At 33.9% G+C, this 14442-nt stretch overlaps 1 protein-coding gene across 3 annotated transcripts; it reads left to right on the top strand.

Moving 5' to 3' along the window:
- The first annotated feature begins 8405 nt into the window (after positions 1 to 8405).
- On the top strand, positions 8406 to 14064 carry LOC139844701 (chaperone protein dnaJ 16-like). Of its 3 annotated transcripts, none has more exons than XR_011758067.1 (12): positions 8406 to 8737; positions 9443 to 9566; positions 9642 to 9724; positions 9823 to 9934; positions 10043 to 10147; positions 10321 to 10371; positions 10538 to 10627; positions 10730 to 10835; positions 10935 to 11083; positions 11152 to 11205; positions 11766 to 12078; positions 13975 to 14064. XR_011758067.1 is itself a non-coding variant. In XM_071834922.1 (11 exons), the coding sequence occupies exons 1-11, from the start codon at positions 8598 to 8600 to the stop codon at positions 11967 to 11969; spliced, it is 1218 nt and encodes a 405-aa protein (XP_071691023.1). In that variant the 5' UTR covers positions 8406 to 8597; the 3' UTR covers positions 11970 to 12121. The 3 variants fall into 3 exon arrangements, 1 of the variants encoding a protein (XP_071691023.1); XR_011758068.1 differs by lacking the exon at positions 13975 to 14064 and adding an exon at positions 12497 to 12615; XM_071834922.1 differs by lacking the exon at positions 13975 to 14064 and having other exon boundaries at positions 11766 to 12121.
- The last annotated feature ends 378 nt before the right edge of the window (positions 14065 to 14442 follow it).

The following is a 14442-nucleotide window of genomic DNA, read 5'->3' as shown; positions in this document are numbered from 1 at the left end:
CAATCACCATCTTTGTCCATTTACAACCGTGAGCATACACCATGCTTCACGAGCTTCTTTTGTTGCAACTTGAATCACCACTCAACCTTCCATCTTCACCATCGATCTTCACCATCACCAAGGACACCACCTTCACAATGAACCCCCTTGGTTACTGCTGCAGCTACACTCTTATGTTCCTGTTTTATGAAACGAGTATAGACGGTGAAGTTGGTAATAAAAAGTAAATGATGAAGACGAAACTGATAAGTAGCGATGTTAATCAACAAATTTAAGCTACTCGTTTTTCTCTTCTTTCTCTTTTCTGACTTCTCTTCCTGATTACTCGCTGATTATGAGTCTCATGCGTATGATTAAATAAAGTAGACTAGATATTCTTTTTGTCACTTTATTGTTAATAATTTACGTGTGGGACAAAACACAAATTATGGCCGATATATTTGGCTAATTAGTCATTGAATTCTAGTGGTGGACCAAGTTCTTTAAATATTACGTACCATATCCTATCCCTATATTGACATGCTGAACGAAATTTTGTGAACCATCCGTAATACAGTATTACTAAACAGGCCGTATTATTTTGTTGGGCCATGAGCATGTTTACACTTTGTTGGGCCGAGATTTCCCTTTACTGCTGGACCGATATTCACCTTGTTGGGCCGACCCAACTTTGTTTCCTGCAAGACTGATACGATGGATATGAAGATAACTTGATGACGTAATGATACATGGATGATATGGTGATGAACAACGAGAAGACCTTCTTGAACCCCATCAATCTTATATTAACTACTGCTTCGTTTTCGGTTTTAAATGGTGTTAATAATGAACAAGGTCGTTGATATTGATAAACGATTATGATGGGTTTTGATTAATTAACGAAGAAGAAGAAGATGAATAGCACATAAAGATGATAATCGAGATGATGAACGTGACATGGAATGATGATGACAGTGGAACGGGGAGGCAAAAACGATGAATCGTGTTTTCTGTGAAATGCCAGTCGACTAATTGATTGAAGGAGATGAAGAAATTAGAAAACCGAATAAAACAAGTTAAATATAAATTGGATTCATTTTATTCCAGAAAAACAGAATCAGACGGATGGTTGGGTGTGTTTGTGTTAATCGAGAGGTTTTGGGTTCGAGTCCCGGCATGAACATTTTTTTTTTGAACTCATTTCAATTAAGGTAGCCTTTGTTTTTGTTTATAATTTCATTATTATTATTATTATTATTATTATTATTATTATTATTATTATTATTATTATTATTATTATTATTATTATTATTATCACATGTATCATAATTATTATTATTATCAATGTCAAAATAAGTATTAGTTATTATTTTTATCATTATTAACACTATTATCAATATTAGTATTATCATTAAGATTATTATTAGTATTATTATTATGATTGAAAACTATCATTTTTATTATCATTAATAGAATCATTAATATTATTATCATTATTATTATTATTATTAGTATTATTATTATTATTATTATTATTATTATTATTATTATTATTATTATTATTATTATTATTATTAATTTTATCATTACTAATAATATTTTTTAATACATATAACATAACCAAATTTATAATTTTTCTTATTTAACTATATAAAAAGAATATAAGTTATCAATATAAAACGTATAACATTAATATTAATATAGATATATTTGTTAATTAAGTATGTGTTTTAATATATATACAAATGATATAGGTTCATGAATCCGAGGTCAACCCTACAATTGTTCAGTGTCGTTAAATGTATTTTTACTACAAAATACAGTATAGTGAGTTCATTTGATTCCCTTTTACTCTTTACATTTTTGGGACTGAGAATACATGCGCTGATTTTATAACTGCTTTATTAAATGCTTTTGAAATATATTTTGAACTGCGAATACAGGAAATGTTTTTTATAAATGTTTGACGAGATAGACACAAGCAAAACATTCCTCGAATGAATTATTATGCAGACAAAAGTTCTGCGGATTATTATTGAATTATGTTGACATGATAATTGCCACTATTGAATTATATGGACATGATAATTGCCACCATTGAATTATGTGGACATGATAATCGCCACCATTGAATTATGTAGACATGATAATTGCCACCAATTGATGAGAATGTTATGTATCGAGAGAATGATTTTTATACACAGGTTATGTGTATTAGTTTTTGTGCATGAGATATGTGTACGGTTACTAAGTTTTATGAAAAATAATTTCGTACACAAGAAAGGTGTACTGTATTTAAAAGATATCGCATGTACATTACAGGTGGGTATAGGATTCGGGCCCATTTGTACCATGCAGCATTTAAATCTTGTGGTCTATCAAAATGATGAATTTTATTGTTTATGATAAACCTATGAACTCACCAACCTTTTGGTTGACACTTTTCAAACATGTTTATTCTCAGGTCTGAAAGAAATCTTCCGCTGTGCATTTGCTCATATTACATGGAGTCGTTCATGGTATATAGAGGTCAGAACCTCGCAATGGGACCAACTGTTGAAGACTTCGTCCAGATGGATTAGGACGGGTTATTTCATTTCTCTAGTTAGTACCCATTTTAATCAGATTTACATATTAGAATACATAAATACATCAATACAGTAAATGAGTCAGAATTGCATTTGGCCCAAACCTACCACACTGTCACTCGCACGAATGGGCTCACTCGTGCGACTGATTAACTCACTCGTACGAATGAGTATGCTCACTCGCACGACTGACAACCGACTCCTAAGAGTGACTTTACAGTTCACTCGCATGATTTAGTAGCTCACACGCACGGTTGGTCACTTCACCGGGTGAGTGCCTAACTCGCACGGTTGAGCAAGAACAGCAGCATAACTGTAATTCGAGCTTTTTACACCCAACTTAAAGTTTGATTTAGTGTTTTAAAACCTTATCATTGGAAAGTAAACCTCAAGACAATTCCAACAATAGTTTATTCGTCAAAAATGGAGTTACGGTTTGAAAGTTACACCCTTTTCAATTTTACCAAAAGCTGACCACTGCTCAACCGCGTGGTTGAGCCCTCAAAAGTGTGCTCAACCGCGTGGTTGAGTTGTCAAAAGTGTGGGAGCTGAAAATCAGTTCCAGCTCACTATTTTCGCATTTTTAACACCCAAAACTCGATTTTTGCTTGTTTTGGTCAATCTAATGCATCAAGAATACTACATAACACATATAGAAACTATTTCTAGCATCAATCAAGCATAACAAACACATATAATCGAGAATCAAACCCAAAAATTATCAAAACCCATTTTAACCCAAAAACCACTTTAAATTACACCAAATTCAATGATGTTTACCTTGTTTGATTACTTGAATCAAGGAGAATCAGATACATAAGATCACGAGGATTGATTTGCACTTTTTAATTTTATGAATTTAGGGAGCTAGAGTGTGTTTAGGGTTTAATGTTACTAAAATAGGAAAGATAAAAAACGTACAAGAGTATATATTCATTTAAGGGTTTCTTTACTATGAGGAAACCTCTTCCGTCTAACACACGGGTATTTACCAGTTATCTAAAACACAATGTACCTCATTAGGTGGCCCTAACGAGGTCCAATTCACATAACGAAACCTGTTCTTTGACCCTTGTCACAAAGCGCACACAACTAACTAATCAAATAATTATTAACCCATAATTATTAAAATCACTAATATTAATAAATTAATATTAACTAAGGGTAAAAAGGTCATTTACCGCTAGGCCCGATTCGAGGTTGTTACAAAAATGGCGGATAATTAGCACGAAGCTAAGTGAGTACAACTAACTACAGGCAATAGCATACAGAAAACTGTCATACTAATCATGTCACATAGTCTAACACATAAACATCACCCAGTAGAGCAGTCAACAGAGACTCCGGTGGTTCGGCCAAACCATTAACCACCAGTTGATCGGACTGAGGGTTTACCGGAAGTTCCTCCTACATACCGTGTTGCGTAAATCATCCACATGCGACGAACACATCATTCAAACATATACCACACAGATGCAAATAGGCTACCACATGAGAAATTCAACCCGCAGGTTGATCTCTCCTATCAAATTAGACTACCACAAGATAGGGACACATTGGGCTCCATCAACAAACAGAAACTAACACAGGATCATCACAATAATAACTAACAATAGTGGCATGTTAATTCTAACAAGCATGAAAATCATAGGATAACAAGCTACTCCATACTATTATTCTCCAGTTAGACCTACTCACCGCTACCAGCAAACGAGAAGGTGTTCAGCTATCTAATCATCGAACTTTCTCTTTCTCCTTTTCTTCCGGGAAATACATATACACAAGTTAGTTATAATATCATAATCATCAGTATACAAATGGGCAGCATAACGGCTAGAAATCAACACTTAGCAAAATTTTCCACTGCCGAAGACACTCGGTCGACTGTCAGAGACAGTCAGCCACTGTCTACACTCACTCGGTCGAGTGTCCAGTCACTCGGTCGATGGTCTCTTGCAGACACACTCGATCGTGTGTCTCACACACTCGCTCGATGGTCGAGACGGTCGGTCGAGTGTCAGGAGACACTCGGCCGACTGTGTTTATCTGTAGGTGTTGATGAACAAGGTTAGGGGTTTCACCCAAAATCAATCAATTCTTGCTCTAGAGCTCGATTACGACCTCAAAACTGACCAAATCAAAGACACCAAACATGAAGAAACATAAACCACAAAATTTTGACACAAACAACATTAAATCTGACTATTTTGACCCAAATTACACACTTTGTAAAACTTAACACAAAAACTCAATTTTCTTAATGATTAGAGCATGAAAGCTTGTGATTCCTACGTTAAAAGATTCAGCAAATCACAATGAACAAGAAGATGTAAAGGATTTGAGCTCTAGATCAAAGATTAGAATTTAGGGTTTGGTAGTTGGAAGAGATGAAGAACGAAGTGTTTAGTGTGTGTGGAGGAGTCTGGTAATAAAATAAAGAGAGAGACAGCACTAGTCATCTAAAATGGGTTAAAATCTTACACTGTGCAACACACTGGTATTATCAGTTATCTGATATTTTCCGTACGTCATTTGGCGACCTAAACGAAGTCCAAATTAAATAAACAAACATGTTCTGTGACCCTTGTCACAAACTGGTCCTAACCACACCATTAAATAATAATAAATCCTAAATAAAAATAAAAACATATAATGACCCAACACAAACTTAAGGGCAAACTAGTAATCTTACAGCTAGGCCCAGTAAATAATGTTACAGGTGGTGTATGGGGTATAAATACATCATCATCTCATAGCTTACATAACCCTTCCTCACAAATACACAAATTCATACAACTAAACATACACACACTAGTAACTAACTCTCGTACACTTGTAACCTTCAACTTCATGTAATCTTGGCACTAAGGTGTGATTCAAGCTTTTGTTTCAGATTCGTCATCTTCATCATAACAAAAACAACACAACAGATACACACATGCTAATAACACATTCATACATATACATACAAATATATACACTGTACGATTGTGATTCAAGCCTAAACATAAATTCATCATTTAAATTGAGTTTACATCAAGCAACCGGGTTCAAGCAAATGTCGGCATTAATCCTTTTCGCAGCATAACCTTTTATAGCTAGTCCTTTCCAGTTAACTTTCATCAAAGGATCAAACCTGCAACAATACTTAAACCAGAAATAAATAAAAGAAAGTGAAAAAATGTTTAGATTGAGATTATACTATACAATTTAATAGTGTGGTCATATTGTGTGGGAGAATTGTGCATGCATGGCATTGGAAATGTTGTGAGAAATGAGATTCCTATAGTATATTATGAGTGAGTATTGTGAAAAGCGTTTTAAATATAATTGATAATTAGGTGAAATAATGGATAAAAAATTGAATTATTAAAATATAGCCAATCAAAATTCAATTTGTTCCGTGGTTATTTCAGTGAAAGTAGATACTAAAAAAAACATTTTCCACCCAGTATAAAGGCATTGCCCTAATGCCATGTCATACAATGGAGAATTTAGGGAATAGTCTAAGCAGCATTAAAAACCCTAACGCCAGGTCATACGACGAAGAATTTACAGCGACATAGGGAATAGTCATTTTTTTAGAACGACTGTTCTGATATCACCAGAGGGGTTTTAACCACCTTCATGATCATATTCCACAAGCACGCGCTTTTAGGATTTTTTTCAATGACCCCACACATATATCAATTCAGGCAAGTCTGCAATAATATGTAGGGAATAGTCTAAGTGGTCTTAAAATTGAGAACAATAATAGTTAGTTAATTATTGATATTCAAGCAAAAAAAACACATTTAACAAGTACAGTAAACAATATGGAACATGGGAATAAATCTTCTCATAACATCCATCAAAACTCCCTTACTTTGTGTTTAAACTTAAAATGATTAATTACATATTATTAAGCAAGTGTGCTTGTGGTTAAACATCACATGCATCACTGTTAAATATATTTCCACACCTCACGTTTATAGAATTGAATATTGTTATTGTCACATATTTTTATGATTAGTAGAACTACTTTTTGGCAAAAAAAACATAAAAATATACTCTGTCCGTCCCAAATTATATTGTCCATTATTTCTTTTTGTAATGTCTCAAATTAATAATCTACTTTCATAAATAAACAAGAATAATGTGATAAAGTTCTTTTGTGCCTCTTCTTTATACATACAAGACAAAATTATAGGTAAAAAGTAAGAAAGTAAGACTAGAAAGTTAACAAAAAAGCACATGTGACTGTTACCTTTCTTAAATATGTGTTTTTTTTTTGTCTGAGAACAATATATTTGGGGCGGTGTGAGTATAACAAAGGGACTTTCATCAATCGATGAATGAACCTATCAAGAAGATACAAGGGACCCCGAAAAGCGTCGTAACTAGAAAGCGAAACTTAACACTGACCTAGCCAAAAATGTCTATCTACAAGCGAGCCGAGTTGGAGCCAAAAGGCCAAACCAAACAAACAACACCAAATCAAAACTAACTACCACATACTAACTAAACAAAACCTACAAAGAGCAAATCTAAACACAGACACCAACGAAAAGAACCGCATCCAACAAAAAGAGAAAAGCAAACATAAAAGTACGACCAAACGAACCATACAATTTCATTTCTCATTCCAAGGTGGCTCTGGAGAATGTTTTGGTTGATGTGGGAGTGTTGGATAGTGGCTCTAAAAGGACCTTTTTTAAAGGTCCATGTTTGAGCAATGTTATTGGTGCTTCAGATTCAGTCAACTTTGGTACCGAGGGACATTGTGTTATTGTTAAAGGATTGTCATACTTTGCTTTGGTCGCTAACAAGCTGATTAGTAAAAAGGATAAGAATCCTCTTGTTGCCGCGAACTATAGCTGCGAGATGATTTCTCTTTACGGTTTTTTTGACGAAGTCATGTAAGGCTATGAGGGTGACAAACCAAAAGCTATTCATATCAATTCAAGTGATCCGCCCCAACCTTTGAGTAAACTGAAGAAACCTAGAAAGAAGAGGGTGGTTCAAGGTGGCAAAATGAAAAAAATTACCGAGTTTGTGAAAGACTTTTGATCGTGAGGTTTTTGGTGTTGTGTCTTCTTTGGTGGTGCGGTGCGAAGATAATCTCCAATCTCTCTTCGACGTTTTAATTTGGCACCTCTTTGTTGCCTTCCATGTTCTTCTTGTATTAGTTATTACAATGTATTTTTGATCTTGTTTCTCAGTTATATGTTTGGTTTCTTTGCAGTTACAGTTTTGAGCTCGAGTTTTTAGTTGCCTACAATAGTTGAGTTCGGATGTATTATCGTTTGATTATTTGTTTTTTTTTGAAAGGCAAGCTTGCATCAGTCCGGACCGAAGCCTAGTCATCATTTGCACACACACACGCGCTTTCGGGCAGGAAACCCGAACCACACTCTGAGGATCCGACCCTTAAACCATCCCGAGGGGTAGGCGGGCCGGACCTTAGTCCCGGAGCGGGTCGGTAAAACCTTCCCTTTGGGCCACCTTCAAGGAATATATTTCAATTCCTATAGCGGGTGACGAGGTTCGAACCCGAGACCTCTAGCCCTGCGAGTACACAAGTGTAACCGCGGTACCGCTGGACCGAAGATCCGTTGGTTCATTTGATTATTTGTATTTGGGCTTCATCATTTGAATGAAGTTTTTCCTCATAGTTATCAAGTTTTTTCGGCAAAAAAAAGTTACTCCGGCTAAATTTAAACATATCAAACTTAAGGATGAAAGTGTAATGATGTAAAGTTAAGGGTGTAAAAGCGTAATATATGGAGATTACATTAACATGAAAACAAAAGAGTTCCAACTAATTTCCCCTCCATTTCTTTTGATTTTCAATTTTGTTTTTATTTTGTTTTCCCATAAAAACAAACAATTCTTTTTAATTCTTCAAAAAATCAAATCAAGGGAGCTGCGGATCTGTTCCCCAAAGGGTTTCTCCAAATCTTCATGCCTTTTTATTCTTGATCCAAACAGATATCTCAAATTTCAGTTTTGTTGGAGAGATTTATTGTTTGGGTTTTAGGGTAAAAATCAATGGCGTTTGGGCAGAGATCGAAAAAGAATGAGGAAGAAGATGAGGTGGAATTAAGGAGAGACCCTTATGAGGTTCTTGGTGTCTCTCGTAGCTCAACAGATCAACAAATTAAAACTGCTTACCGTAAATTGGCTTTAAAGTATGTTCCTTTTTTTACAATCTTCATTATTTAATGTATAAAAATGTATATATGTAATATGTAATAATTAGTTCTTTATTGTTAATTGCAACATTCATATTCTGTTCATCCCAAAATAATTGTGTCATACTAATTTTGCTAATCTAAGAGATGTTTGATAGTTGTGATTCAATATAAGTTTGACATAATTTATTTAAGATTTAAATTAATAATAATAGTAATGATAAATGATGATAAACTTTGGAGTTTAATGATATTTATTACTGTAGTTATTTAAAACAGAGGACAGAGGGAGTACGGTTTATATTTATTTTTTCCTTGTTATAGAAATTAGTAGTAGTATATTACATTACATTACATTACATTATAGTACAATTAGGTAAAATTTATTTGATTATTTATTTGTTGTTCTGTTAGTGCTAAATAAATATTTGTAGTAAGGATGAGATAATAAGATACTAAAAGTTATGACATCTTCATTTTTCAAGTGTATGTTTGTTTATTGGTTGACAATTTGAAGTTTATTTTCCTTAATTAATATGATGTTGTTAACTTCTTAAACCTTATTATATCTGTGCTAAATATCCTTTAAATTTTATTGGAATCTTATTGATTAGGGGCATACTACCTTACATGACTACTAATTTGATCATGTAGACCCAAACTATATATAGAGTTATTATTGAGTTATTTATCTTTGTTTAGGTACCATCCTGACAAAAATGTAAATGACCCTAAAGCAGTTGATATGTTTAACGAGATCACTTATTCGTATAATATATTGTCTGATCAAGATAAACGGCAACAATATGACAGTGCTGGTTTTGAGGTGGGATCCTTTCATATATAATCGATACAACCACAATTTAAAATGCTTGCTGACACTGTATAGCCTTGTGCTTAGGCTATCGAAGCTGAAAGGCAGGATTTGGAGCTAGATCTTTCAAGTTTGGGTGCTATGAATACCATGGTTGCTGCAATTTTCAGGTCTTTTTAACGTCACGTTGTTTATTTATTCGTTCTGTCCATTTTCTTCATGTTGAATTACTATATGTATCGAGTTAAAACATATGTGTTCTTGACAGCAAACTTGGAGTTCATATTAAAACACTTGTATCAGCGGCTGTGTTGGAGGATGCGATAAACGGTGCGGTCCCTACCCACCCATTTGCTTTGGGGAAACCAATTTCTAGAAAGGTAGGTTACTGATGACTGATGAGGCCCCTTTGTAATTTATATTTATATTTATTTTTATATTGTGAGTTGTGATTGTTCATATGGATCGAAGCTTGCATTTATGAACAGGTTGAAAAGCAATGTGCTCATTTCTATTCTGTTAGGGTGACAGAGAAGGAAGCAAAGGCTGGAATAGTTTGCCGAGTCCAATCGGCAGAAAAAAGCAAGTTTAAGGTCGGTAAATTATTGGTTTTGTTTTCAAGATCTTTCTTATTCTTATACATCGTCTGCTTAAATTTATCGTGTCTAATTAACTAGCTTTAGCATGTGCTAAATTTGATACTATTGCTAATGACTTTCCTATTCTAGTCTCTCTTATTTATTCAACGTGAATTTTAATTTTGCAGCTTTTGTATTTTGACCGGGACGAAAATGGTGGACTGAATCTTGCTCTGCAGGTATGAAGGTTCCCCTGTAACGTTGGTTTTTACGCTTACTATAACCTTAAAATCAAAGCTGATTTTTCTTGCATGTGAACTGAATTTAGGTATTATCCTGAATTATAATCTTTTAGTACTTATACAAGTTTATAAAAAATACCAACTTTCTTATATTCAATTTCAGGAGGATAGTGCGAAAAAAGGAAAGGTGACAGCTGCTGGAATGTATTTTCTTGGTTTCCCAGTTTATAAATTGGATCAATCATCTAGCATAGTAAGTAAATTATAATTAACATTCATAATTATCTTAAACATGAGTATCCTGTTCTTTTCAATTTATAATGTTTCATTTGAAATACTGTTGAATTTGCTCCAGATGGCTAAGAAGGATCCAGATTCTGCTTTCTTCAAAAAGCTTGAAGGATTTCAGCCATGCGAAATTAATGAATTAAAACCTGGCGTTCATACTTTCGCTGTTTATGGTCAGATTCATGAGACCATACCTGTATACTATTTAGAGCCTTATGTTGGTTAAGGTTTGATGCTCAACTATGGGTACCTGACCCTCATTATTTGTGCAGGTGATAATTTTTTTAAGAGTGCTAGCTACACAATTGAAGTTCTTACTGCAGCTTCATTTGCTAATGAGAAGGAGGATCTTCGAGCTGTTGAAGCGCAGATTTCTACAAAACGAACAGAAATCTCTAAATTTGAAGCCGAGTATCGACAGGTTTGTTTACAAAATCAGTTTTAAACAAGAATGTAGGTCTGTAAATAACTACATATTATTTATCTCAGGTTCTTTCACAGTTTACTGATATGACAAGCAGATACACCCAAGAAATGCAAGCGGTATGTTCGAACAATTCCCTTGTTTCACCGATCGAATTCACATTACGAATTGAAACTAAACACATGCCAACCATCACCATCCTTCGTTAAATAGACCAATTAAACCTATACTTTTTACCGTTGCACCTATTGGCATTCTATTTCTTTTTTTTTCATGCAAAATTAATAAAATTTTAACATTAGACCACTCCTTACGGGGTGTTAGATTCACTTTTGCATGTGAGGTGGCGAAATTTGACGCCCCTAATGCCTGTTACGAGGTGTCAAATTTGACATTTTTGGGACGTCACCATAACACAATTATGACATTCACCATAACACAGCTTCAAAATTTGACACTTCCATTTCACAGCCAAAATGTTCACTCTCGTCCCAAAAGCACTAAATTTGACTCCACGTAACAGTTAGTGTAACGGGTGGTCTTGAAGTCACATGCATATGGTAATGTGTGCATTATTTAAACGGTGCAAACCTATAAAAGAATGTGATAATTGGTACCTATTATCTAGATATGTAAATAGGAATTGGATGTTAATAAAGGGTATGATTGATACTTGTAGATCGATGAGCTTCTTAAACAAAGAAACGACATACAAGCCTCATACACGACCAACCCACAAACGAAGAATATTAGTAGTAGTAGCAGCAGCAGCAAAAGTAAGACTAGGGGTCTTATAAAAGAGGATAAAAAAGTGTCGATAGATGACGGAACAAAGAAGAAGTGGTTTGATATCCGTGTAAAGATGAACAAGAGAAAGCCTTAAAATCTAAAAGATTTAGTCTTTTCAACAAGTGCAGATATACAAAACTAGCGATGGCCCGCTGCCTCTACGTGCATTTCATTTGTACGATGGTTGAAGTTCGAGCTAGCAGGTTTGTACAAGTAGATAATGCTCGAGACAGATGTTTCGATTTACAAATTCGGTTGGTTGGGTTGGGTTGGGTTGGGTGGGGGTGTAAAGCTGCTAACATCTGTATAATTTTTTCCCCTTTGTCTTGTGTTTTTGTAAGTATGTGGTGTTTCAAAACTATATGCAACTGTATGTTAGACAATAGTTTCTAAATAATTAGTTAGAATTAATAGCATCACCTTTGTCGTTGTCTTTTTCTTTTTGGAAGCAGATTCCATATACAGGCTACAAAGTGATCAATAGTTAGTTTTCTATTTTGGAAATTGGGAATTAAAAATATGCGTATGTACCTGGGTGGGACACAAGTGCGACCGCACTGGGCATCAAGAGTTAAGGGGTATCAAATGGAGGGTTTAAGTTTTTTTTTTTTTAAGTCGCAGAAAAATACAGGAGGAGAAGGAAAAAGGAATAGAAAGAGATGTAGGTAAAAAGTTGGAGTAAGAAAAATAATTTTATGGATATTTAATTAGCTTTTGTTAATACTGTATCCGTCAAGTTCATTATTAATTTATTATAGGTTTTTGTTCCCTTTTCAGATATGTTAGTTTTAGCTTTAAAACATGGTACATTTTTTACAACGTATTGTACAAATCATTGACCTATAATTTATGTAAATTTTGAAATTTTGATTAAAAAAATAGGCGGCAGAATGAAAAATATGTAGCGTCTGATTTCAATAATGGACTATTGAACTCGATTTTAAAAATTTTCTTGACTTAAGTTATTTTTCAAGGAAAAAAGTCATATTCGATTTACTTCATACTTAATTTATAATATATTAATTCGTTTTATTTTATACATTTAATTAGTATTATTTTTATAAACTTGATTTAATGTTTTATATCATGTAGTGTTACTGTTTATATACCCTCTTAAGTAAATAATTATATACTCACTTCGTCCTAAAACATATGTTCTATTGACATAACCCTTCCTTAAGTAAAAAAAGTTCTCTAAAAGGACAAGGGGTAATGTCACTTTTAATATTTTACGTTTTTAAGTAAAAGTATAAGGGAGGTGATATTATACATTTACAATAATGGAAGTTCAACTTCCTAGATAAACTTAGGGACATGATTGTAAGTTTTAAGACAAAAAGTGTATGGATCAAAAACTGGTGTGTAAGTATCACCTCACATATATAAGAGTAAAAAGGTAAAGTTGAGTGTGTATTTTGGAGAAAAATTAGAAATACTAGAGATGGATGAAGTAATACTATATATATATACTATGGAGTATATTAATTTAGCAAATTTTTACATTATTGAGTAAAAAATTACAGTATTTTTTTTAGGATCGAAACACCTTTATAGACTAGGGGCATTATTTGACCTTTTTGCACTGGGCATCAAAATACTCAGGATCGCCCCTGCGTATGTAGGACTCGATGAGGTATATGTTTATATTATACGTACACAACGCTTATAAGGTTTCCAACACTTAGAAAGATAGATGTACGTGATCTAACTAGATTATTTTGTGACCGTTTCCAACCCTTTTCTCTAGCAACTTCAAGATATGGTGCTAAAGAGGTTTAAAACAGAAACTTTTTACGAAAATATCGAAACCCAACCACTAGACTATTTTGAGATGGTTAAATGAATGGTTTTCTTGTTTAGTCGAGAGTATTTAAAGGTTTTCTTGGATATTCCATACTCGTTTTGGACTCTTTTCCTGATCACTTCAAGATATACAACATTCATCAATTTAAAGATTGTGATTCCACAAACAACAAACGGAAGTAACAAACGTACGTAAAGTAAACGACACAAAAAATTACGTAGTTATATCAAAATAGAGGTGATTGGTTTGATTCATGGTCAATTAGAGAGTAATTGTTTTGATTTTTTGTGCTTAGGGATCACAACATATGCGTGTTACAGTTTATAGTGCAAAAGAAATAAGGAAGCAAATCGTTCGACCAAGAAAGGCCTCGCGTTTGGCGAGGCGTCCCCCGCGTTCCGCTACATGTTGACCCAGCCATGAACCAAGGAGCTTAAACGCGACCAACATCAAGACCAATCCTCGAACCACTCTCGCGTTTTTAAACTTGTTCTTCGCGTTTTGGCGTGCTTCGCATTTCACAAAACCATGATCACGATCCGCAACCTCTTATCTGTTACGAAATTCTCCTTTAATCAAATTCTTCACGCGCAAACAAGTGATGATCTTTTGTAATGGATAAGAGGAAATCTTATAACTAATTGGCTAATTCGAGATGATTTTTGTAGGTAAAAATATATGTATGTTAGTCGTATAATTATAGTTTATCATCATCATCATTATTATATTTATTTATTTATTTATATTTATTAGAGATTAGATT

Source organism: Rutidosis leptorrhynchoides, chromosome 4 (genome assembly GCF_046630445.1).
Source record: "Rutidosis leptorrhynchoides isolate AG116_Rl617_1_P2 chromosome 4, CSIRO_AGI_Rlap_v1, whole genome shotgun sequence".
Classification (NCBI taxonomy): domain Eukaryota; kingdom Viridiplantae; phylum Streptophyta; class Magnoliopsida; order Asterales; family Asteraceae; genus Rutidosis; species Rutidosis leptorrhynchoides.
The sequence above is the reverse complement of the archived record's forward strand: the minus strand, read 5'-3'. Positions and strand labels throughout refer to the sequence as shown.